Below are 23081 nucleotides of genomic sequence, written 5' to 3'. Positions count from 1 at the left end.
AAGGACTTAATGTATTCGATGATACGTATGAAGTTACATATGTCGTAGATGGTAAATACGCTTGAATATATATTATAGTTTTTGTTGATGTATATGTATAAGATAATGAGACTGTATTTGATGATGTATATGTATTAATAACTGTATTTGTGATTGTATCTGTTAATTTTTGTGTTGTTATCTGTGTAATGGAATTCGATAATGAACTAACAATTGTTGGAACAAATGTATTCGAAAGAACATGTGTTAGTGAATATGTTTGCGAATTAACTGTAATTTGTGTGATCGTTGGAAATAAAGTATTAACAAATGTTATTGAATTTGTTGTTACTGATGTTAATGAATCAACATTCGTAAATGAATTAACATATGTCGAGCTTTCAATATATGTATGTGACATTGTGATCGTTTCTATAATTGTTTGTGTATACGACACTAAATATGTATTGGTTGATGTATAAGTATTTGATAATGTATAAGAATTCACAATTGTTAATGTTGATGATGGAATCTGTGTTGATGTAATTGTTTGCGAAACTGAATTGACTTGTGTATAAGATTCTATTGTTGTATTTATCTTAACAAGTGTTTGAGAACTAATACAAGTATTAGAATGCGTATATGAATATGATGATACAATTGTTTCTGAAGGAACCATTGTTTCTTCCATTTTAGGAACATTTGAAAATGAACGTGAAAAACCTAACGCATTAACTCTAGTAAATTGCAATTGATATGAACAAACAATAAGGCATATGAACATCAAAAACATTTTTATATTCATAAATGGTGATGATAACTTTAACCCACTAATTTGAATGTCCTATACAAAATTGAAAGTAAGTCAAGTTTTCAACAAAAAACCGCATTCAATCAAAATAAAATTTTGAATGTTGACCGTTAGGTAGATAATTTTTTGGATAAATTGTGTAGTCTTTGACTATGATGGGAATCTGTGCTGTACATCAGGCATTAAAGTGCATTAAGTATCAATATAATTTAAAGGATAATAGATGATTTTCTGGAATTCAAGGTAAACATCTTTTTAAAATGTTTGGTTGAGTGTACTATCCATTTGTGTCTACACAGTATTATTAACGGTCTTGCTAGTACAGAATTTTGAAAAGTACGATCGAGTTGGTGGCTATCGTAGAAGCGAACGTTAGCATTACAACACCCGAACCAAAATAACAATTTAAACGGTCTCTTAAAGACGTACTCCAATCAAATCATTTATCAATAAAGAATATTTTCAAAAAATCCTATTTTTACTTAAAGTATTTTCGCCGGCATTCCCTGAATTTTAATAAACGTTATTAGACAAAAAGTTAATGTTAAAGGAGCTAAGCAAACATTAAATGTTTTTAATGCATCTAAATTTAATAATTTATACAAATTTTGTTTTTAAAAAAATATATTTCAATAATTACTTTATTATTTTTAAGCATTTTTATCTGTCATTGGGTCAAAATGTACATCGAATCCTTCTTCTTCCATAAATTCATTGTCATTATCCTTTAATTCCGGTATGAACTTATTAGTTTTCTTTCTACGCCTACAACAGCATTTACCACAACAACTCAACAATGTCACAATTATCGCAAACAAAATAACATATATATAAATAACATAAAACAAATATTGTCTCGATAAGCCAAGTAACATGTCAGCATGTAGACCCACGTCAATTAATTCTTTGCCTTTAAACTCATATTTCGTTGACCATTCTTCACCATTGAATGAAATCGAAATTGGTATCGAATTTGAACTAATTAAATGTGGAATACCGCATTCTATTGTTTGTGAATATTTGTCAATGTTTATAGCTTCAACAATAATACTTCCAAATTTACAAAATGCAGAAGAAAATGTTACATTTGACAAATATTGGACTTTGACAGAATTACTGAAAAGTGACGTCCGCACTTTTGCGATCATCAATAATTCTGAAGTTTTGTCGGTTTCTCTGTTGAAATTCACAGGATCGTTAACGCTGTCAAAGTTATTTGTTCCGATTGATGTGCTTTCGTAGTATTGCTGATCAATAATGTGTTGGCGATGGTTTGCTGTGTCATCGATTTGCGTGTTCTGTTGAGTTTCATGTTGTTGTTCAATGGTTTCATCAATTTTCTCGCTTGGATATGAAATTCCATCATTGATTTTATTGTTAATATCTTCGTGTTGATCATTAATTTGATCAGCAGTTGGAATGCTTTCGTGTGGCTCATCGATTTGATGGTTAATATCTTCGTGTGGTTCAATTATTGGATTAAAATTCTCATTTTGATGACCAACAATTGGAACATCTTCGTGTGGCTCATCGATTTGATGGTTAATATCTTCGTGCGGTTCTATAATTGGAACATCTTCGTGTGGTTCAATTATTGGATTAATGTTTTCGTTTTGCTGATCAATTATTGGATTAATGTTTTCGTGTGGAACATCCATTTGCTGGTTAATATGTTCATTTTCATTTTGCTGATTTATAGTTTCATCGATTTGTATATTGATATTATCATTTGGATAATTAATTTTATTGTTAATGTTTTCATTTTGGTTATATATATTATCGAATTGTGTTTTCATATTATCATTTTGATAAATGTTATATTCGTTCTGTCGATGATTAACATCATCACTATCATACAAATGACTTTTACGTCTTCTTCTTTGCTGTGAAGTTATATCATCATCTAAATGCATATTTAATCTTCGCTTTCTTCCGCTGCTGTATTCATATTTTTGTTGATCATCGAAATTAAATTCATTGTTTTCTTTGTTATTTATATCAATATTAAAGTCATTAAAATCGGAAACTTTCGTTTTATAATTAAAGTCATCATATTTGTTATATTTTCGTTTGTTTTCATTGTTTTTATGTTTCCTTCGATTTTCGTTTTTAATATCAAAGTCAATGTTAAAGTTATCATTAAAATTGAAATCAGAAATTTTATCATTATCATTATCATATTTGTTATGTTTTTGATCATCAAAGTCATAATTTAAGTTATCGATGGTTTTGTGCTTCTTTTTATGTTCGTTGTCAATATTAAAATCAAAATTAAAGTTGTCATCATTGTCATTGTCTGGTGTCTTCTTCTTTCGTTTGGTGTTTTGATAATTGTTAAAATCAAATTCATCAAAAATATTTTGTTTCTCTTTTTTGGTTTCGAATTCATCGATGTTAAAATCAGTTATCTTTTTCTTGCGTTTGTTGTTGATACCATAGTTAAAGTCATCGAAATTATCAATGCTGTCATAAAGCCGGTGCTTCCTTCGGCGCTTCTTATGATCAGTGCTAAATGGAAAGTCTATTTCCGGATCGTGCTGCGGTGCGGGATCATTGTTGTCATTGTGAATATATTCTTTGCGCTCACTATCGTTGATGCCATGTTCGGGTTCTTCTTTCTTTTCTTCTGTTTCTTCTTTGTGTTCATTACCATTATCATCATTTTCATGTTCTTCTTTCTTTTCTTCTGTTTCTTCTTTATGCTCATTATCATCAATTTCTTCTTTCTTTTCTTCGACTTCTTCTTTATGTTCATGATCATTATTGTCATTTTCATTTTCTTCTTTCTTTTCTTCTATTTCCTCTTTGTGCCCATTATTATCATTATCTTTTTCTTCTTTTGGATCATTATCATCATGTTCAGGTTCAACTTTCTTTTCTTCTATTTTTTCTTTGTGTTCATTATCATTATCATCATGTTCTTTTTCTTCTTCTTTTGGTTTATTATTATCATTATCATCATGTTCTTTTTCTTCTTCTTTTGGTTTATTATCATCATTTTCATGTTCTTTTTCTTCTTCTTTTGGTTTATTATCATCATTTTCATGTTCTTTTTCTTCTTCTTTTGGTTTATTATCATCATTTTCATGTTCTTTTTCTTCTTCTTTTGGTTTATTATCATCATTTTCATGTTCTTTTTCTTCTTCTTTTGGTTCATTATCATCATTTTCATGTTCTTTTTCTTCTTCTTTTGGTTCATTATCATCATTTTCATGTTCTTCTTTCTTTTCTTCTTTGTGTTCATTATTTTCAATTTCTTCTACTTCTTCTTTGTGTTCATTATCTTTATGATCATGTTCAAGTTCTTCTTCTTTTGGTTTATCATCATCATTTTCATATTCTTTTTTTCTTTTTTCTATTTCTTCTTTTTGCTCATCTTTATTATTATCATTATTTTCATTATCTCCTTTCTTTTCTTCTATTTCATCTTTTTGTTCTTTGTTATTATCTTTATCATTATCGTAAGTAACTTCTTTCTCTTCATTGTTATTATCTTCTTTTTTCTCTTCGATTTCATTTTTACTTTCAGTTTCTACTTCGATTTCCTCTTTATGTTCCTTTTCTTCTTTGTTATTTTTGTCTTCTTCTTTATGTTTCTTTTCTTCTATTTCTTCTTTGTTATTGTTGCTTTCATTTTCTTTATGTTTCACTTCTTCTGTTTCTTCTTTTCTTTCTCTTTGCTCATATTCTTCGTCAGTTCTATCACTTGTGTATCTCTTTCTGCGACTTCTCTTTGCGTGAAAATCTTCACTTTCTTCGCCTAATCTGTGTATCTTTGGTCTTCTTTCGAATTCCTTATTTTCATTTTCTTCATCTTCATCAGTTTTAACATTTTCATGTTTTGGTTTTCTTCTGATTTCATATTCCTTTTCATCACTTACTTCAGTTTCATCATGAGTTTTATTTCGTTTATTTCTTCTATGACCTTCTGCATCAAATTTATCATCATTTTCAATTTCATGTTTTTCTTCATCTTCGTCAGTTTTAACATTTTCATGTTTTGGTTTTCTTCTAATTTCGTGTTTGTTTTCATCATTTTCTTCTTCTTCGTTATGTCTATGCTTTTGTTTGTATCTTCTATGACCTTCTGCATCAAATTTATCATCATTTTCAATTTCATGTTTTTCTTCATCTTTTTGTTTATCAACTTCTTCATCTTCGTGTGTTTTATCATTTTCATGTTTTTCTTTATCTTTTTGTTTATCAACTTCTTCATCTTCGTGTGTTTTATCATTTTCATGTTTTGGTTTCCTGATAATTTCATCATTTTCTTCTGTTTCATCATGAATTTGATTTTGTTTATTTTTCTTTTGATTTTCGTAATCGAATTTGTCTTTGCTTGAAATTTCATGTTTCTCTTCAGCTGAAACTTCGTCTTCATGTGTTTCAGTGATGTTATATTTTGATTTTCTTCTAATTTCATGTTTATGTTCATCACTTACTTCAGTTTCGTTATGAATTTGAATTTTATTGTGTCTTCGCTTCTTCAATGAGCTGTAATCTTCGGAATCAGATTCGTCTTCATGCTTCGAGTTCTTTTTAGTTTCGTCATTTGCATCTGTTTCATTGTAAAGATGTCTTTGTTTGTATCTTCGCTTGTTTAGTGGTTCATAATTTTCTTCATGATTATGTTTTGGTTTTCTTGTTTCATATTTACTTTCACTGTTTGAGTCTGTTTCATTGTAAAGATGTTTTTGCTTGTATTTCCTATGATTATCGTATTTGTCTTCAATTTCATGTTTTTCTGTTTTCTCTTTTTCATCGGTTAATTTTTCATTTTCTTCTTCCTTTTTTTCAATATTTTCCTTTGGTTCTTCATCCATTTGTGATTCGCGTTTTGGTTTAATAATTTCTTCTGAATTATTTGAGGTATCTCTTGTTGTGTCTTCGTTTTCATGCTCTTTCATTTCTATGTCTGGCTTGTTTTCTTTGTAAATCCTCTTTTTTTTAGTTGGTCTTTCATCTTCCATGTCTAAATGTGTTTTAGTATTGCTGATTTCAATTTTACGCATTGCGCTTTCATTAACAGAATCTTGTTCTTGTTGTTTTTGTGATGTCCGTTTACTTGATTTCATTTTTAAATAATTTGAAATATCAGAATAATTTTTAGGATCTGATAATTCTTCTTTTTCCTTTAAGTATCGTTCTTCAAGATCAATATTGTCTCGAGTACGCCTATATTTTCTTTCTGGAATAATATTTTCTGAATTTCGCGTCCTTTTCACCCCATCTTCAAAGCTTTTCCTTGCCCTTCTTCTATATGTATCTACATTAATTATTTCCTGGTAAAAAAGTAGAAAAAGCAGCATTATCTAATGCCAGATTGAATTGTTTATTCGTCAAATGTCGATTTCGTGAAGGTTTTTTGGCCGGTTAACGATCATCAAACGAAGGATACTGTAATTAAGAAGAACGTTACAAAGGAAGCACATGGAAGACGAAGAAATTTACAGAAAATAATTCTTAATAAAATTGGTTCATAATAACTTAAAAAGCGTTAAATGCATGTTGAATAAAAATGTTTAACTTCCAAAAATAAATATGTTTGTATCAATATATATGTATATATCAACATCAAAATTAACTTAAACAATTTGTCTCTTCCGTCCAGGCATTGACAGTTAGAGATACATATTATCTGAGACGCCCAAAGATAGGTTTAAGCCATGTGTTGAACAAAAAAAAATATATGACGTTAAGTTTGAGAGCGTTTTGATCGGTGCTTCAACCTTCCTAATGTCTGAAGAAAGATCAGATATTTCTTTTATTGCTCGACTTTATCATGAAATCTATAGAGGAAGTGAAGCAACTGAAGCTATCAACAAATTAGCATATTTATATCCAGATTTTGATGAGCAAGAGCTAAAATTATTCTTCTCAATTTATAAAGATAGTTTTGACTCTCTACGACAAACAATGAAAATATTAAAGCATGCACAAAAATCAGAGTTTCAAGAAAAGCAACGCCAAAAATGTCTTATATTACAAACCCATTTACAAAAAACATACCAAAAATTTGTCGATCTTGCTGAAAAATGTTCTGATGTTATTGATAATAATCTTCTTAAAGCAGCTTCATCGCCAAGGACTATTGCATTTCTGCAGAAAATGAAAGCAGATATTTACAGATATCTTTCTGAGTGCAGTTCAGCCGACACTATTAAAGAAAACATCAAAAAGTCAAAGGAATTATATACACAAGCAATGGAAACATGCACTCAATTTTTACATCCATATGATTCGTTGTGTATGGACACTATATTGAATCTTGCTGTTTTCGAGTACCAGCACACTAAAGATCAAGCCAATGCAATAGAACTATTGCGAAATGAAATTGAAAAAATAAAACAAATTTCAATTGATGATCTTGATGAAGAGCAAAGAGAGAATATCATGAAAATACTTAGTATTATGGAAACAAATTATAGTGCCTGGACAGGGATATAATTAATCAGGATTGAAATATTTTATTAATAAAAATATATACTCTACTCAATCTAAACATGGTTGGGAAACTATATAGGTGTATCTTTTTTCTGGGTTTTGGATTTTATTGTGTTTATTTATTTTTATTATTAGCATTTATTTAAAATTAATTAAAATAATCAATTATTGAATAAAAAGAATATTAACACTCACTACCCTTTAGCCCTTTAAGTAGTTTTATTGTCATTCGTTTTTGAAATGGGCAACAATTCGATTTTGGAGTATTTTGCAGCCAAATATGATTATATTTACGATCAATTTCAATTCAAATACCCAAACAACTTAAAAAAATGCAATTGATTGATTTTCCTGTTTTTCTTTCATACAGATATCGCGCTTGTGTTCACGTTTCCTTTTCACAGAGTGCTCTTTCGATGTACCCAGATTCACCACAAGTATTAACAAATACATGGTATCAATTAGAATCAAAAAATACATGTCCATTTAAATACAGATTAGAATTTGACGAGCCAGATCTTACTCCAGAATATGTATTTCAACAAATTGAGAATGAAGCAGCACAATTTGGTGAACCTTCAAAGTCAGCTTCACGGCAAGAATTGCCATGGTTTCGATACTGGGCTGAGCTCCCATTTCGGGAAGACAAATATTCACCATTTTCATTTGCCGATATACCTGTTTGTTATATTTATGTTTCTACTATACCAGAACAATATCAACCACATTGTCCAGAATGGATGCTTCCTCATATAAAAGATGTACCCATTTTTAATCTTGTCATATCACCAGATCTTCAAAGTGCATCTCGATGTTTTATTGTACGAGAATCAAGCGAAACAGCATTTTTTGATTTTGTCCTTAAGATCACGCATTATGAAGCCGCCCCACGTCTTACATCATTACGAGAAATTACAGAACATTATGTCAATACAAATTTCCAAGGAATTCGTAATTCAGTTCTTCGTTTTATTGGGTGGAATGGATCCAAACGATCTGATGTATTTATTCAACTTAAAAAGCTTGGTGATTTATGTGTTTCTACAGGACTCTATGAAAATGCCATTAAATATTACAACATGTTATATCGAGAACTTACACCAGAACATGAACTTAATGCGTCCACAACGTTTATGCTTGGGGTTGCTTCTACCATATTTCCAAATGCAGATATAGATGTAACTGAATTACTGAAACCAATCATTAATGATAAGACAGTTGACCTTTTGCTACGTACAGAATGTGGCTTTTTAGCCTCATATAACTCAACAATATGTAATCAAATGAATCGAGCAACATCACTTTACATGCGCACATTTCAATGCATCAAACAAGGGAAATTCCCATTCTCATTTATCGTATATCCAATGATATCAGAAGCACTTTCTACAATTAACTCACCACATAAAGCAGCTTTGTTTTTATTCAGAGCAGCTGACTCATATAAGAAATATAAACTTGTCAAAAACTCTTTGATATGTTTATGGAAAAGTTATAACCTTTTGCATTTGACGGGGTGGCCTAAACTTGAGCATGCATTACTACTAAAAATATCAATGATAGGAACTGTTCCACCACAGTTATCTTATCATATTGCGCAAAGAAATATTTCTTATGTGGTGGAAACAGTTGAACAACTCAAAAAAATTAAAGTTGAAAATACAGTATTTATTAATTCTGTCATTGTACATGATATTAATAAGCAACCAACTGGTTTTCCTGAATCTCCTCCACCTGGAATAATGTCGACAAAATATTGGTCTTCGATTAGAAAAAAACTTTTCCCTGTTGTTTACCATCCTTCTACTGAAGAGTTTGCGACTTCAATGTGGACTGAAGAAACTGCTACAACGAATTACAAAATTGCGATTGATGAAATTAATTCAATCAAATTTAAATTATCACCTGCTAATTTATTAGGCTGTCAAATGCAAAATGTTAAACTCTTTATCGAGCCTGAAGATAAGGTTTTGCCTGATGTTATTGATGTTGTTAATTTAAGGTCTACAATTCAATTAGAAGCAAAATTTAAAGCTGTTAAACAAGGTAGTTTTTATATTAAAGGAATCAAGTTCATGTGGTTTGGTGTTGCTCCTGGCGCTGTTTTATTTTCTCCAATTAAATATGAAGCAGTTGGTAATAAAGTTGATTCAAAAGTTGAAATAATCAACAAGCCAGAAATTTCTTATGTTGGAATTCCTTTAAGGTTTTCTGTGAAATTATCATTAGAAGGATATTCACAACACAACGCTTCCCACATTTCCATAGAGTGTCAAACCGCTAATGTCACATTAATTTCACCCAAATTGAAAGGATTCTTACAGAGATATACCATTGAAAATTTGAATGATTTACATGAATTTGAAGCGGTTCCAACGGCCGCAGGTCAGTTGACCGTTAATGTGTTTTTAACGTTCACTGATGAAACTAAAAACCAAAGATTTGCATTCGATTATTTCTCAATTGATTGCAAGGAAATACAGAAGCCTAAGATAACTTCGGATTGTAGTTCATTACATGTTATGACCAATTCTGATATTTCAGATATTTCGTCGGAATGTGCAAAATTACATTTGGAAGATAATCAAATAATATTTGATGACATAAATCCAAATTACCAAAAGAAGCAATGCTTTGTTAGTATTAGTCGAAATCTAACAGGGACAATTGTAACAAATGAAATTGAGATTCAAGAATTATTTGTGAAGTTTGACAATTTATATTTCGAAAACTTGAAATCCCCTTCCGTTGTTTCAATTCCAATGCATTTGATTTGCTTGGGTAAGAATGAAGGAGAATTGATTCTTAAAGATCCGATTTCATCCGAATTTATTTGGATTTGGAAAACAAAATATAAACTCGAAGGACCAAAGATTTATGACATATGCCCTAAACTTCTCTTGAGTAAACCTTTTAAGGGCAAAATTTCGGACCTTATAAAGGTGCAATACGGAAAAACAAAAGCGAATTTCTCTAATTTGAATTTAGTGTTGGAATAAACGATTGAAACTATCATACAACTTTTCTTTGTTTAATTTGATTACGTTTTAATTTAAAATTTTCTTTTACCATTAAAATATGAATAATAGAATTTCTCTATATAATGTATATTCATTATTTATATAATTTATAAATTTGGTTCATATAAATTTAACTCATTATAATTTGAAAGAAAAATATATTTGTTTGTTCATTATTTCAATAACAAATGTTGATAATATTCAAAGAAAAATCTTTGTAACTATTATCAAAGTCTTTCATTTGCTGTACAGCAAATTACTAGTAATCAAGATAATTAACAGTTTATATATTTAATTCATAATACTAAATTTTTTTGTTAGAACCCAATAAAATAAAAGATAAAAAAGCAATCGAAACTTTTTAAAGTTTTGGCAGAAAATGGATATAGATGAAACAAAAAGCCTGGATGAAAATGAAGCAATTCCTTTTTTTGAGCATTTAGATTTGATCATTATTCTTACATCAATAATTTTTTCTTTTGGTTGTATTTTGCCAATTCTTACTACTTTGATTTTCGAGAGAACATTTGAGTTTGCAATTGCAACCGTATCAGAATATTCACGTGAATTGCCTGGTTCGAGAATTTTTAATATTGGAATGACAAGTGTTGGCACTATATTTTTAATTTTAGCTACATTCATGTGTGACATTCCACAGTTGTATGATGCTGAACTTCCTGCTTCAACAAAGTTTTTTCCATTATTTATAGCATTACATTTTATTCTTATTTCTTCCTTTGGATTAGATGAAGATCCATATTTTCATTTAGTATCTGCAACATTAGGCTTTGTTTCTCTTGTAATATTTTCGATTTTAACATTCTTTGTTTATAATCATTTAGGTATCGTACGTGTAAAGAAGTTTAAAATGGGTTTCATTATTTCAGGATTATTCTTTTTTTCTATTCTTTGTTATACATGGACACAAAGTAATATTGATCCAATTGGATCCATGAAATCAGTTGCAGAATTTGGTTTTATTTTTTCTTTTGGCTGCTACTTTTTTACATGTTATTTCGAGATCAGAGAATACCAACTGGTTCTTTCAATTAAAACATAGCAATTGCTTGAAAGCATTTATTATAAAATAAAAATTATGAGGTTGAAATCAATTTTTTTCATCAAATTTTTTAGGTATCTTCAATAAATATTTTAAAAACATCTATAAATCGTTTAATGAAATTGAAAAAAAATGTGATTTAATAGAATTATTTAAAATACATTTTAATAGTTAAGGCAAATATTAATTTTTTAATGACAATAAAATTTCTTTAGATTCCAAGATGATTATCGATTTCATCCACGGAAATATCAGAGCAAATAACAGAAGACTTATCTTCTTGGATTTTCTTAGATCTGTTCTTCATATATCTTCTTAGTTTAGTCATCTTTATAGGCCCTGCTCTTGGATCTAAAGCATTTTGTATTTCATTTCTTTCAAGTCTTCCAAGTCTAATTCTCTGTACTGATTCATCCCAACCGATTGGCTTAAATGCCTTTTCTTGTCTTTCTTTTCTTCTTCTGTACTCTTCATAAGAATTCGTTTTAGGCTTAAAGTCAACTTCTTTCTTTTCTTCAATTTCATTCTTCTTCTTTCTTTGTTTAATTTCACTTGGAAGATGAGAATAAAATTCAGGAATCATTCCTAAGTTATCCGGCGTTTGCATTTCTTTGTTTTCATTTTCAATAATTTCTTCTTCAAGTTTTTTGATTGATTGCATTTTCATCTCTTGAAGATATCGACCACGTTCATCGAGTGACATTGCTTGTAATTCTTTAGTACGTTGTGACTTCATTAATATCTTCTCCGATTTCTTTGAAAGCGCAACAATTTTCACATTTGTTTCTGGATCAGGTTCTGCAACTATTGTTGGGCGTGCAGATAAAAGTCGTTCGAATGTTTCCTTTTGCATTGTTGGCGCACATTTAACTTCCTCAACAACTGGTTCTTGTTGTTCAACAATTATTTTCTCGTTTGCACGTGCAATTATAAGCTTTCGCTTGATAAGCCTATTAAAACGTCTTTGTTTTCGTAATGTTATTGAATCGATAAGTTTATCTTTAAGAGCTTTAGCACTATACACATCATTACTAATGTGACAACGCTCTAAACCTTTGTTAATTATTTCCATCTCTGAATCAGTGGTAGCATTATCAATGATTGATAATTGTTGGCAAATTTCTATTAGATCTGATTTGCTGCACTCATTTTTATCGCCAATAACTTCGGAAATACGTTCTATTTCATGATGCATTGCAATATGAAGTGAATGTGAACTAATAATTGATTGAACTGGTTCAGACTTTGGTAGATTATCATCTTCGTTTTCATTGTTCTTCTTTTTGCATGTGGATTGCTCAAATAATCGTTTGAATACTTTAGAATTGCGGTTAATAGATGGGGTTTGTGGAGGAGGTGGAATGTTTTCTTTTTGGTTACGTCTGCATGTTTGTGGTGCAAGGCGTTCATTAAGCTCGCGAAGTTGTCTTCGGCTAATAGTGGATGGAGCACGTGTTATTCTTGTTGACTCAATTTCATCTCGTTCACGCTTATCAAGTTCTTCTCTAAGCTTTTGCGCTTTGAGCTTTCGGTGCTCTTGAACTTTTTGGGAGCGGTTGATGAATGTTTGGAATTCAGTTGATGAGATTCTTCGAGATGGGGTCTCGGGAACAAAGAAATCCTCTTCTTCCTTTGGCTTCTTAATGCCTGATTGGAACAACTCATCAAGCCTACGCTTTGACATCTTGACATTTGGTGTTTCAAACGAATACACAGGAGCTTTTCTATGTGATTGAATCGGTATCATAGATTTACGAGAGACAGGTGTTTGTTGTGGAATAGGGACAGCACTGTTCTTTGTTGGAGAAAGATTAAGGTTTGATGTTTGATTCAAATTTTGATCTTCTTCATTGAATTCAGGCTTGCTTTCTTCTAACGTTTCGAGCTTTGCCTCAGGTTCTCCTGAAACACTATTGATTGCATTTGAAATAATCTCATTCACGATTGATTGAATATATTCTGACAAATCTTCTTTTTCATCATTATTTTCTTCAACAATAGCACAAGCTTCATTACTGGATGTGCTTCGTTCAATTGCTTCTGAAATTATTTTGTCAACATATGATTTGATGAATTCTGAAAGATCATCATCTTGTAGTGAAACAGCAGAATTTATTTCCTCTTCATGTGTGCTTGTTCTGGATATTGGTTGAGGTTGGTTTTGCTGTTGTATTGATCCTGAATACTCCATGAATAAAAATATGGTGCGTTTAGAATTATGTACGTTTAATTTTTACACAAACGGTTGACTTTAATATACATGACCGTTTTGTTGGGGCACCTCGCATTGCTATACAAATTAACTGTTTCAATGATTATGGAGCACTTTTTGTAACATATTAAAAAAGTAATAAATTAGCTGCACTTTTCAATCGGTTTTGAAATAATCACGTTCAAAAAGTGAAACCGATACTATCGATTTTTTTTCCGCCGGTTTATTGAGCGGATTATGCAAAAGAATAAACGTTTAAATAAATCATAGAACTTTTTAACCGCTTAAAAAAAAAGGAGGGAATGGAAAATAGCCAAACTTTCTTTCAATGGAAAGAAAATAATCGTGACTTACTTCCTTTTTTGTGTATCCAATTCCCAGGAATTGAAAACATGACATCACAGCAAACAAAATTATATCATATCAAAAAAAAACAAATTCAACAAAATAGCATAACCAAACTCAAAGCCTTTTTGAAAGACATAACACCTAAAATAAATGTAGTCACAAAGGATATACAATCGAACAATCAAAATTATCAAAATACAAAAGCAAATTTTTTTTTTGAATCGCAACACAATAACCTCGACTTGCGAAAGAAGGTGTTTCTAGAAAAAACCTATTATAAGAAGAAACTTAAGCAAAAAATCTATGAATTAAATATACTTAAACTTAAGTTGTCCCAATCAGAAAGAATATTGAAACTTTATCGCAGTGACATTATCCCAGACAACAATGTTATTTCAATCAACCAAGAATTTTTCCAAATTGATTCAAAATCTAAGCTTCTTGATCGAATCAAACGTATAGCATATGCACATGATAGTCTTTTTTTGAAATTAAAGGAAGCTCCAAAACCACTTTGGGTCACTAGTTTTAATCGATTTGTTTCTCTCTTAATCACTAAAGGTCGCAAAGTCATTAACGAAGATACTTCATACTTCCCGCCACTTCAAGAAGAAGTATCATTTTCGCGTTATCTTTTTTTAACACCATCAAAAGAAGGGAAAGATATTGATAAGTTTATTTCTCATTCAAAATCTCTATCGTTTGATCAGTTCTCACAAAAAGTTTTTTCGTTTTGTTCTGCTTTAGTTATGAAACTTGTCAAGAATCAAGAAGAAATAGATCAATCTATACTTCTCTTAATATTTTACCGCTCATTGATGGATCGTGTATATGAATTAAATCCAAATTTATTTGGTGTTACAAATTCATCAGAACTTTTTATAACATATTCCAAACTTCCATTATCATTTTATACTATCCCAGCCGAAATGTTACTTGAATCTGATCCAAACATGGGTATTCGCGAAGTATTTTTATCTGATGTAAATTTTCGCAATGCGTCAAATTTGATGAATGAATGTCTTTTTTATACATGTCCGATCGAAGTATTAATGGTATTAAACCAAGTGATTGAAGTAATCCATAATGTTGCGATAAAAAATATGTTAAAAAGAGAACCTACGAAAGAAGAACTTAAACAATTACTAAGTTTCGACGATTTGTTTTCTTTGTTGTTGGGAATTACTTTGGCTTCGGATATCCCAAACATTTTTGAGTTCGAAGGAAATTTAAAAATGTTTCTGCCAAAGGGATCTTTGACGCCTTTAATGGAATATGCTGTGGCGAATTTGGAAGCGATTGTTCTGTTCTTTAAGAATCATGAAAATGAAATTCAATAAATGTTATGTGTAAGATATTTACTTAAACTTGTTTTCTTGATAAAATGCGATCCAAAAGTTCGTTTTCATAAGAGATTCATATGATTTCCAAATTTTATAAAAAAGATCAAATCATCCGGATCAATTCTTTCATATTCTAATCATTATTTAACGAGTTCAATAGTTCCTGATTCTGAAAAATAAACTAAAATATCTTCAGGAGATCATTTTCTTTCAGGAAATATTCGATAACAAATATGTTTCTTGAAGTTTTTATATTTCATTATTTCGTATTATTTTTAGAATTTCATTCGGATTATATCCTACTACAATTTTTGTGTTTTCACTCATTTAGAGATTTCCAATTCGATTAATTTTCCCTCTGTTTCTTCGTTTGTGAAATACCAAGCCAAAAATTTTGTATACAAGATAAAAATGCCATCCCCAGAAATTCAAAAACCGATCACCATGTGTGACAATTTTAATAAACCATACAAAAACAATTAATTGTGTGATGATAAAAGACCGTTTAAATCTACATTTAGTTTTAGCTTTATTAATATTACATTATTTATGGCTCTGTATCATAATCGCTACCATCTGTGTCAAAAAGTTTTGATGACAAAAGAATTGATAGTTTTCCTTTTAGAGGTTTTTCAACATATGGATCCGTAGATCTTGTCCTAATTGTTGTTGTTCTTTCTTTAGGCTTTTGAGCAAGCGGTAATTCAGGAGAATAATCATTGAAATCTGAGCTATCACTTTCATCTGAATCATCTGAATCATAATCAAAATAATCAAAATCACTCTCGAAACTAGCATGAGCATTGAAGCGGCCTTCGCCGTTTTGGCGAGCTTTATCCAGTTTTGTGATTTTTGTTCTAATTTTTTTGGATTCCTTTTCTGATAATTTTTTGAAACTTTTATCATAACTTCGAGGTGGCCAAAAGTTAGGGAGAACATTTTTTGGCTTTACGAATTTGTATGTTCGTTTGATAGCTATTTCGCTTTGATCTAAATCTTTTAATCCTTCATTCTCAAGAATATTAACGGACATGGCAGGATGGCCATGGACAGTGTCCTTTCCAAATAGGATTCGCCTTTCGATTACTTCAAGCTTAAAATGTTCATCAATGATATTGTTAACATTTGAATTTGGTGAAAATGATATTTCCACACCTGCCTGATCTGAGTTTTCTATTTCTTGTGGTGGAGTTTTAGGCTTTCTGTTACTTTTTGTTGTTTTTTGGGTTTGATTATTAGTAGTTTTATTCTGATATGTTTTTGTTTTTTTATATATTGATGAATTTGTTCTACTTCTTGTTAACATTCCTGTATAATTATTATTTTTTCCTTTCTTTCCTTTTCTCTCCAACTTAAAAAGTAAACGTTTTATGGCCAGTTGGAACACAAAAGTGCGCAAAATTTCAATGTTACCCTTCGCTTAAAATTCAATGAAAAACTGAATGCATTCAATTTTATGATGGTGCTCAAAACGTTTTTGGAGAACTGCTTTTGGTTTTCAGCAACATATTAAAAAAAATCACAAAATCTATTTTGTACATTTTGTTTGAAAGGACCTGAATATCTTATTTGTTGAAAGCCCATGCTTGTCTTCATAAAGAAATGTTGTTTTTGACTTTCATTAATTTCTTCTGTATCATTTTTGTGCAACTTTTTTCCAACATGTTGTTAAAGAATTTTAATGAATTTATTGACTCATTTTAAAACATCATAAACCAAAAGTAAATCATTCAATAATAAACTAATTGACGCAGTTGACTTTCGCAAATGTTTATTTTACCAATCATTCAAAAAACGAAAACATAAAATCCTGCTTGAAATAAGTATACATAAGTTATTCTTTTGGTGATGATGATATTGTTACTAATCTAATTTGTTTTACGTATGATAATTTGTTTATAAAGTCAAAAAAAATGAGAAACAATATATTTTTTGATAAATTCATGAAACTGGAAGGGAAAATATAATATAAAACTTATCATCAATGGTTGCACTAGAACGCATTAAAAGCGTCAAAGAAAATCAATTTGTATTCTCCAATATTATATTTTTTTGAAATATAATATTATTCACCATTAATTTGAAGAATCCTGAAATGATATCTGATAAAGGTTTTGGTCTTCTGGTTAATTTTCTCGTTTTGGGAGAAAACATCCTAAATGTTTTAAGAAAAATTTGTTTTAGTTTAATATTACAGCCAATAACAGGTATTTACAATGTATTTGGGAATTTATTTCTAAATATGTCAGCTTGTTTACTTAGAACATAAAATAAATAAATTCCTTTAACACTATTGCACTTGCATCCATTCAAATTTATTATCCGACTCGACTAAACGGGTTCCATTTTTCATCATCTCCATGTAAAACCATCCATATCTTTTCTCATAAACATATACTCATAAAAAGAACACCATCAAGATAAAAATCATGGCATAAAATCAATACTTTCATATGAAAATTAGATAAAATGAATACACTCATATATCAATATACTATTATTAAAATTATAAATACACATTTACCCAAAATCTTTAAAATATATTTTATTTAATTCAATGCTTCTAGTACATAACCAATTTTGAATTCATCTCCTTCACATACTTGGAATACGAGATTTTGGAAGTCTGGTATTGCTTGTGCCAAATTTCTCAAGTATTGTCTCATCTTTATAACATTTTCATTCGACACGGAATATTCTTCCATCTTATCCAAAGGATCGGAGAACAATCTAATTAATACGGCAGCGAAATGTTCCAATCCATTATTTTGCGATCTGTTCAAAAGCCATTCAAAGAATTCCAAATGATCATTGTTTTCTTCAACTTCAACTTTCGGTGGCATATTTGCCAAAGTTTCTAATATGAAATCATTATAAGGGAAATTTTCTTTCATTATTCTCATTGCTATCATTGCTAGAGCGCTTACGCAATTATCTTGTATGATCATCATTTTTTCTGTTTTTGATTGATTACTTAAATTGCTTTTAATCATTGTTAAAATTTTCACTAAATGTGGCGCAATTACTTCTGGCGCTTTAATTGCAAGTTGTTTAAAACAACCAAATGCAATTGCACTATTACGTTTCTCTGCTGAATCACAAGCTAATATGAAGACATTAACTTTTAATTCATTATCAAGACTTTGTCCAGCCCAATAAACAAAGTCACCAAAGAATTGAAGTGCCAAATCTTTCATTTCATTATTTTTATGTGTGATCAAATTGTTCATTAAAGGTACGAATGGTTGAAGAACTGGAATCGATTTAGTTTTCATTGAGGCCATTAATTCACGAAGTACACGTAATGCAGGAACATGAAGATCTTCGATATATTTAAGTTTTCCTTTTTGATATAACATTGATCCAGTGAAAACATTTTCAATTGATTTAAAGATTTGATCAATTGAAGTCGTACATGCAATTGTACCATAATATTCATCACCTGCAATCACATCTGAAATTCCAGTAAAAGCATTTCCAGCTGCTTCAATACCAGCTTCAGATGAAGCAATATTCGCAAGGATTTTAACAATTTGTATTAAATATGGTTGCGTTTCTTGTGAATAGCCAAGTTTATTTATCCCTTCAATAAGGAATTGACAAGCTTCTGAACAACCAGAAATAAGATCAGGATCACCACTATCGATTTGTTTTTCGATTACAGCAAAAATATTTGGAATTAATTGCGATATTAATTCAGGATATGTTGATAATATACAACAAGCAATTCGAATTGCTGAAGTAATTAAGTTTATTGTTTTTTCGATGATTGGATCAAGATCTTCTTCATCATCGCCCATAAATATTTGTTCATCTGTTTGTTCATCAAGATTTATTGTTTGACTTCCAATATTAATTAATATCGGAAATACATTTGTAACTGTTTCTTTTATTTGTTCTGGATAATTTTGTAAAAGATGTCCATAAGCACAAATTGATTCAAAAGATATTTGGACATCAGAAGAAGTAATGTTTTGTCCAATAAATGTTAAAAATGATGGAACAATTGGGAGAAAAGATTTCGGTGATGATTCCATTAAATTTGATAAGCAACTAATTGCTGTGGATTTAATGGCATCATATTGCTGATTAGTATTAAATATTATTGACTGTATTAATTGAAGAATATCTTGGAAATAATGTCGCGTCTTTTTAGGTGAATAACGTATTAATGTATAAAGACAATTAAACGAATGTATCATTAATGTTAAGTCATTTGTTTGAATGAGTTTGATAAGTAATTCATACACAGGATTAAACATTTGATTAATTTCTTTGACTTGTTTAACAATTGCTTGAATTCCATTGATATAATCTGGAAGTGGTTGTTTATATGTAACTTGAATAAGAGCTGTAAGAAGTTCATCAGAAACTTGTTGTATTTCCGATTTTTGTGATTCGACAAGTTCAATTATAGCATTTGTCGATGCTTGTCGAATACATTCAGATGAATCTGCAAGCGCATTAATAAGTAATTGAGAAATCGGTACAATTTTATCTGAATAAAAATCGGATCCATTTTCAAATGAATACATAAGTGACATAATGGCACTGTATAAACCTGCACGTGAATTCATTAACGTAGGAAGGAAATCCCACATAAGCTGTAAAATATGATTATATTCAGAAAATGCTGTAAAAACAATAGAAAGAATTTGATGATTGGAAAGATCAAACATATCGTTCTCGTTGAAAAATTCGTTAGAAAGACTACAATATGCATTAATAATTGCAGAAACAGTGTCTTGAGAGGATTCAGCAATTTGATCACCAAAATTTGTAATGATACTATCGGTTAACTGTTGTATCTGAAGACGGTTATTAATCGGCAGCTGACGGTTAACCATCAACTGAACGCAAAATTCGAGAAGTGAAACAATGTTAATGAAAGGAGACTCTTGTTCAACATCATATTTAAGAACTTGTATTAAGTCATTAAAGCCTTCACTATTTGGGAGTTGGACAAGTCTCTCAAGCATTTGAATTGAACATAAAAAGTACTTCTGTGGATTTGGATCATCTTCACTAAAGAAATTCGAAACATTCAAGCCATGAAGAATGGCTGCTATTTGAGTGTTGAGAGTTTGCGATGAAAGACCAAGATTTATGAAACCAATGGAATATTGATAAATATCTTGAATTCCATCAATCTGATAAGTAAGAAGCATGGTAAGTAGATAAAGGCAAGCTTCTACTTTTGGATCTGTAGGTTCTGAAGAACATGATTGAATAAAATTATAAGCGATAGGAAGAACTTCGTTACTTAAAGCAGTTTGAACAAAATCACGTATGTATCGGCGAACATAATTCGATTTAGGAAGTGAAAGTAACTGTAAGAGGTTTTGGAAAACATTTTGTTTATCTGGATAATTTACATAATAAAGACGGATAAAACGACCGATGCCAACAACAGCATGTTTCATGATTTGTTCATTATCAGTCATTGAGATAATTGTAATTAATGTTTGAAATGATGTAGGCTGTTCGTAATATAATAAGAGTCTATCTGATGCTTCCTTAGCATGAACACCACTTGGATCTATTAGTTGTTGGTAACAGGAAATTACTTGCTCAAGCTCAGACATTAAAATGAGCAAGCGGGAAAAATCTACTCACATATCAAATGGCGGGAATAAAAATTTCACTTTTTTGAAACTCTAACCAAAAAAATAACAAATTGCTTGTTATGAAATATTTTGTATTATTTTATTGAGCTTTGATATACCTTACGTTCATTTACAAAAAATCAAATAATTGTAAATGCAATTAATTTCACAAAAAATGATATTGTACTAATTACAAAATAAAATTAGTTCATAAAATTATTTGACATACTTTTAACTTGCTTAAAGAATATTTTTTTTTCTCATTATTTAGATTAAAAATAACATGAAGTCAAATAAACTTAAAGAAAGATAGAATATTTGATGGGCTCCATGTTTTCACCTGTTTATTGAATTTTCCAATAGAGGAGAAAAGTTATAACATGAAATCAAGAAACACACGATCCATTTCTAACACTTTTTGTAAATTTGTTAATTATATGAAGTCGAAATCATTACAATTTTTGAATGTGAATTTTTCTGACATCGGTTATTTTGACACATTAACTCAACCAAAAGTGTCATATAAAATTCACAAAACAAAAAGTGACATTTTTAGTTCGTAGCTAATTTTTTTGTGAAAATTTTTATCGTCAACGGTTTTTTGAAAAAAAATAATGATAAGGCCTTTTTCTTTCGAGGATCTCCAAGCAAAAATCAATCAAGCAAGACAATTATTCTCAAATCCCGCAAACATTATACAGTTGATGCGATTGACGGGAGAAATAAGTCTTAATCTTGTTAAAGATTTATCTTTAGAAACATACATGCAAGTTCATTCTATATGTATTTCTTATTTTGATGCTTTACTTCAGTCCTTAAAATGTTTTGATAAGAATACATTGAAAACAACATATACCAGATCTTTTTATGTTAATAAGCTTCTACCACGTATTTATGAATCCTTTATTGTTGCTTGTTCATTAGAAAATTCTAAAGACATCAAATATGTTCTTCAAATGTTCCAATGTGTTGCAAATCCAATTCGTTCATATTTTCTTCGATACTCTGCTATTACGCTAATACCGAAAAACATCGAAATCCTTCAAGAATTTGCACTTAAAAACTTTATTGAAATGTTTGAAATTCTTCCAAAATTAAAATGTGAACAACAAGATGGCCTCTTTGAATCACTATCATACTGGCTCTGCACTAACATCCAGTATGCCATTCCACCTTCCCAATATAGTGAGCCCATCATCAACACCATCATCCAAACCGCTCTTTCCTCTCAAATTCCGGAACTTTCACTTAACATTGTTTGCTCACTTGCGCAATCAATATCATCAGAGCACATGATATCTTCAATAACTATTTTTTCTGATTTCTTTTTTAGTTTTAATGAGAAACATGAGATTACAGATTCGTTACAAGTTAAACTTGTACAATCTATTAATATTTGTTGTATGCGTTGTCGGAATCCCGATAACATGAATAAATTTGTATCTAAAGCAATCTTTGGTAAGCAACCGAATGAATTATTAACACAAATGGTATTATATACCGGTGATATGAATGCATTACAAAAAATAGTGCAAAAAAGTCCGGACGAATTATTAATTAAAATATTACATGTGATTGGACCGAATAAATTTGCTAAAATTGTTCCTCAAAAAATTTCTATTATGGTAAAAATAGCATTTTTAAGGACAATTAATCCCGAAATACCTCCGTGGGAAGTACAGAAAGTTGTTGCCTTTAAAAACGAAGAGAACAAACAAATTAACTCTGAGTTACGTAAAATCATAAAGAACCCGATTTTTTCTGTTAAATATATCAAAGAACTTTTTAGCGATGATTATAAATTTAATGATCCTAAAATGTTTAAGTTATATCTCCAGAAATTACATGGAACATTTGAAAAGATTTATTCATTGTTTCGAATTGTTGAACATTTTACTGAAATTGATTATTCGACACGAGTTGAGTTAATATGTATAATTTGGAAAGAAAAGAAAATGGATGAAAACATTGATTTTTTTGATTACGTCGATTTATATAAATGTAATCAAAATGATTTGTGTAATATAATTAAAACACTTCCTTTTCTAACTATAGATAATAAAAGATTAGAAATGTTATTCGAGAAATGTAATTCTAAAAAAGCTTATTTAGAGTTTTTGCATTATATTTTGCAAACAAATTATTATGATATACAACAAAAAACTATCGACAAATTAATCGATTTGGATGATGAAATATTCGAAATGAAAGAAAAGGCAAAATATTACTTCGAAATATTAAATGAATTAATGAATGAT

General features: G+C 29.8%; 6 protein-coding genes across 6 annotated transcripts; 2 read left to right on the top strand and 4 right to left on the bottom strand.

Annotated features, from left to right (window-relative positions):
• Positions 1-1440: 1440 nt before the first annotated feature.
• GO595_008628 (uncharacterized protein) lies at positions 1441-5865 on the bottom strand (the record flags this gene model as incomplete). Its single annotated transcript, XM_067922223.1, has 1 exon — positions 1441-5865. One exon carries the CDS (start codon positions 5863-5865, stop codon positions 1441-1443), a length of 4425 nt encoding a protein of 1474 aa, XP_067771394.1.
• A 661-nt stretch (positions 5866-6526) lies between these two features.
• On the top strand, positions 6527-7237 carry GO595_008627 (14-3-3 protein; the record flags this gene model as incomplete). The annotated part of the gene is made up of 1 exon (XM_067922222.1): positions 6527-7237. The coding sequence occupies one exon, from the start codon at positions 6527-6529 to the stop codon at positions 7235-7237; it is 711 nt and encodes a 236-aa protein (XP_067771393.1).
• A 329-nt stretch (positions 7238-7566) lies between these two features.
• GO595_008626 (uncharacterized protein) lies at positions 7567-10233 on the top strand (the record flags this gene model as incomplete). The annotated part of the gene is made up of 1 exon (XM_067922221.1): positions 7567-10233. The coding sequence occupies one exon, from the start codon at positions 7567-7569 to the stop codon at positions 10231-10233; it is 2667 nt and encodes an 888-aa protein (XP_067771392.1).
• A 1292-nt stretch (positions 10234-11525) lies between these two features.
• On the bottom strand, positions 11526-13505 carry GO595_008625 (uncharacterized protein; the record flags this gene model as incomplete). Its single annotated transcript, XM_067922220.1, has 1 exon — positions 11526-13505. One exon carries the CDS (start codon positions 13503-13505, stop codon positions 11526-11528), a length of 1980 nt encoding a protein of 659 aa, XP_067771391.1.
• A 2259-nt stretch (positions 13506-15764) lies between these two features.
• On the bottom strand, positions 15765-16250 carry GO595_008624 (uncharacterized protein; the record flags this gene model as incomplete). The annotated part of the gene is made up of 1 exon (XM_067922219.1): positions 15765-16250. One exon carries the CDS (start codon positions 16248-16250, stop codon positions 15765-15767), a length of 486 nt encoding a protein of 161 aa, XP_067771390.1.
• A 1516-nt stretch (positions 16251-17766) lies between these two features.
• Positions 17767-20802, bottom strand: GO595_008623 (Importin-beta N-terminal domain containing protein; the record flags this gene model as incomplete). Its single annotated transcript, XM_067922218.1, has 1 exon — positions 17767-20802. The coding sequence occupies one exon, from the start codon at positions 20800-20802 to the stop codon at positions 17767-17769; it is 3036 nt and encodes a 1011-aa protein (XP_067771389.1).
• Between the last annotated feature and the right edge of the window lie 2279 nt (positions 20803-23081).

The sequence above is a fragment of the Histomonas meleagridis genome (genome assembly GCF_020186115.1).
Source record: "Histomonas meleagridis strain 2922-C6/04-10x chromosome Unknown contig_68, whole genome shotgun sequence".
In the NCBI taxonomy this organism is placed as follows: domain Eukaryota; phylum Parabasalia; order Tritrichomonadida; family Dientamoebidae; genus Histomonas; species Histomonas meleagridis.
Note: the sequence above shows the minus strand (reverse complement) of the source record. Positions and strands in the feature narration are given on the sequence as shown.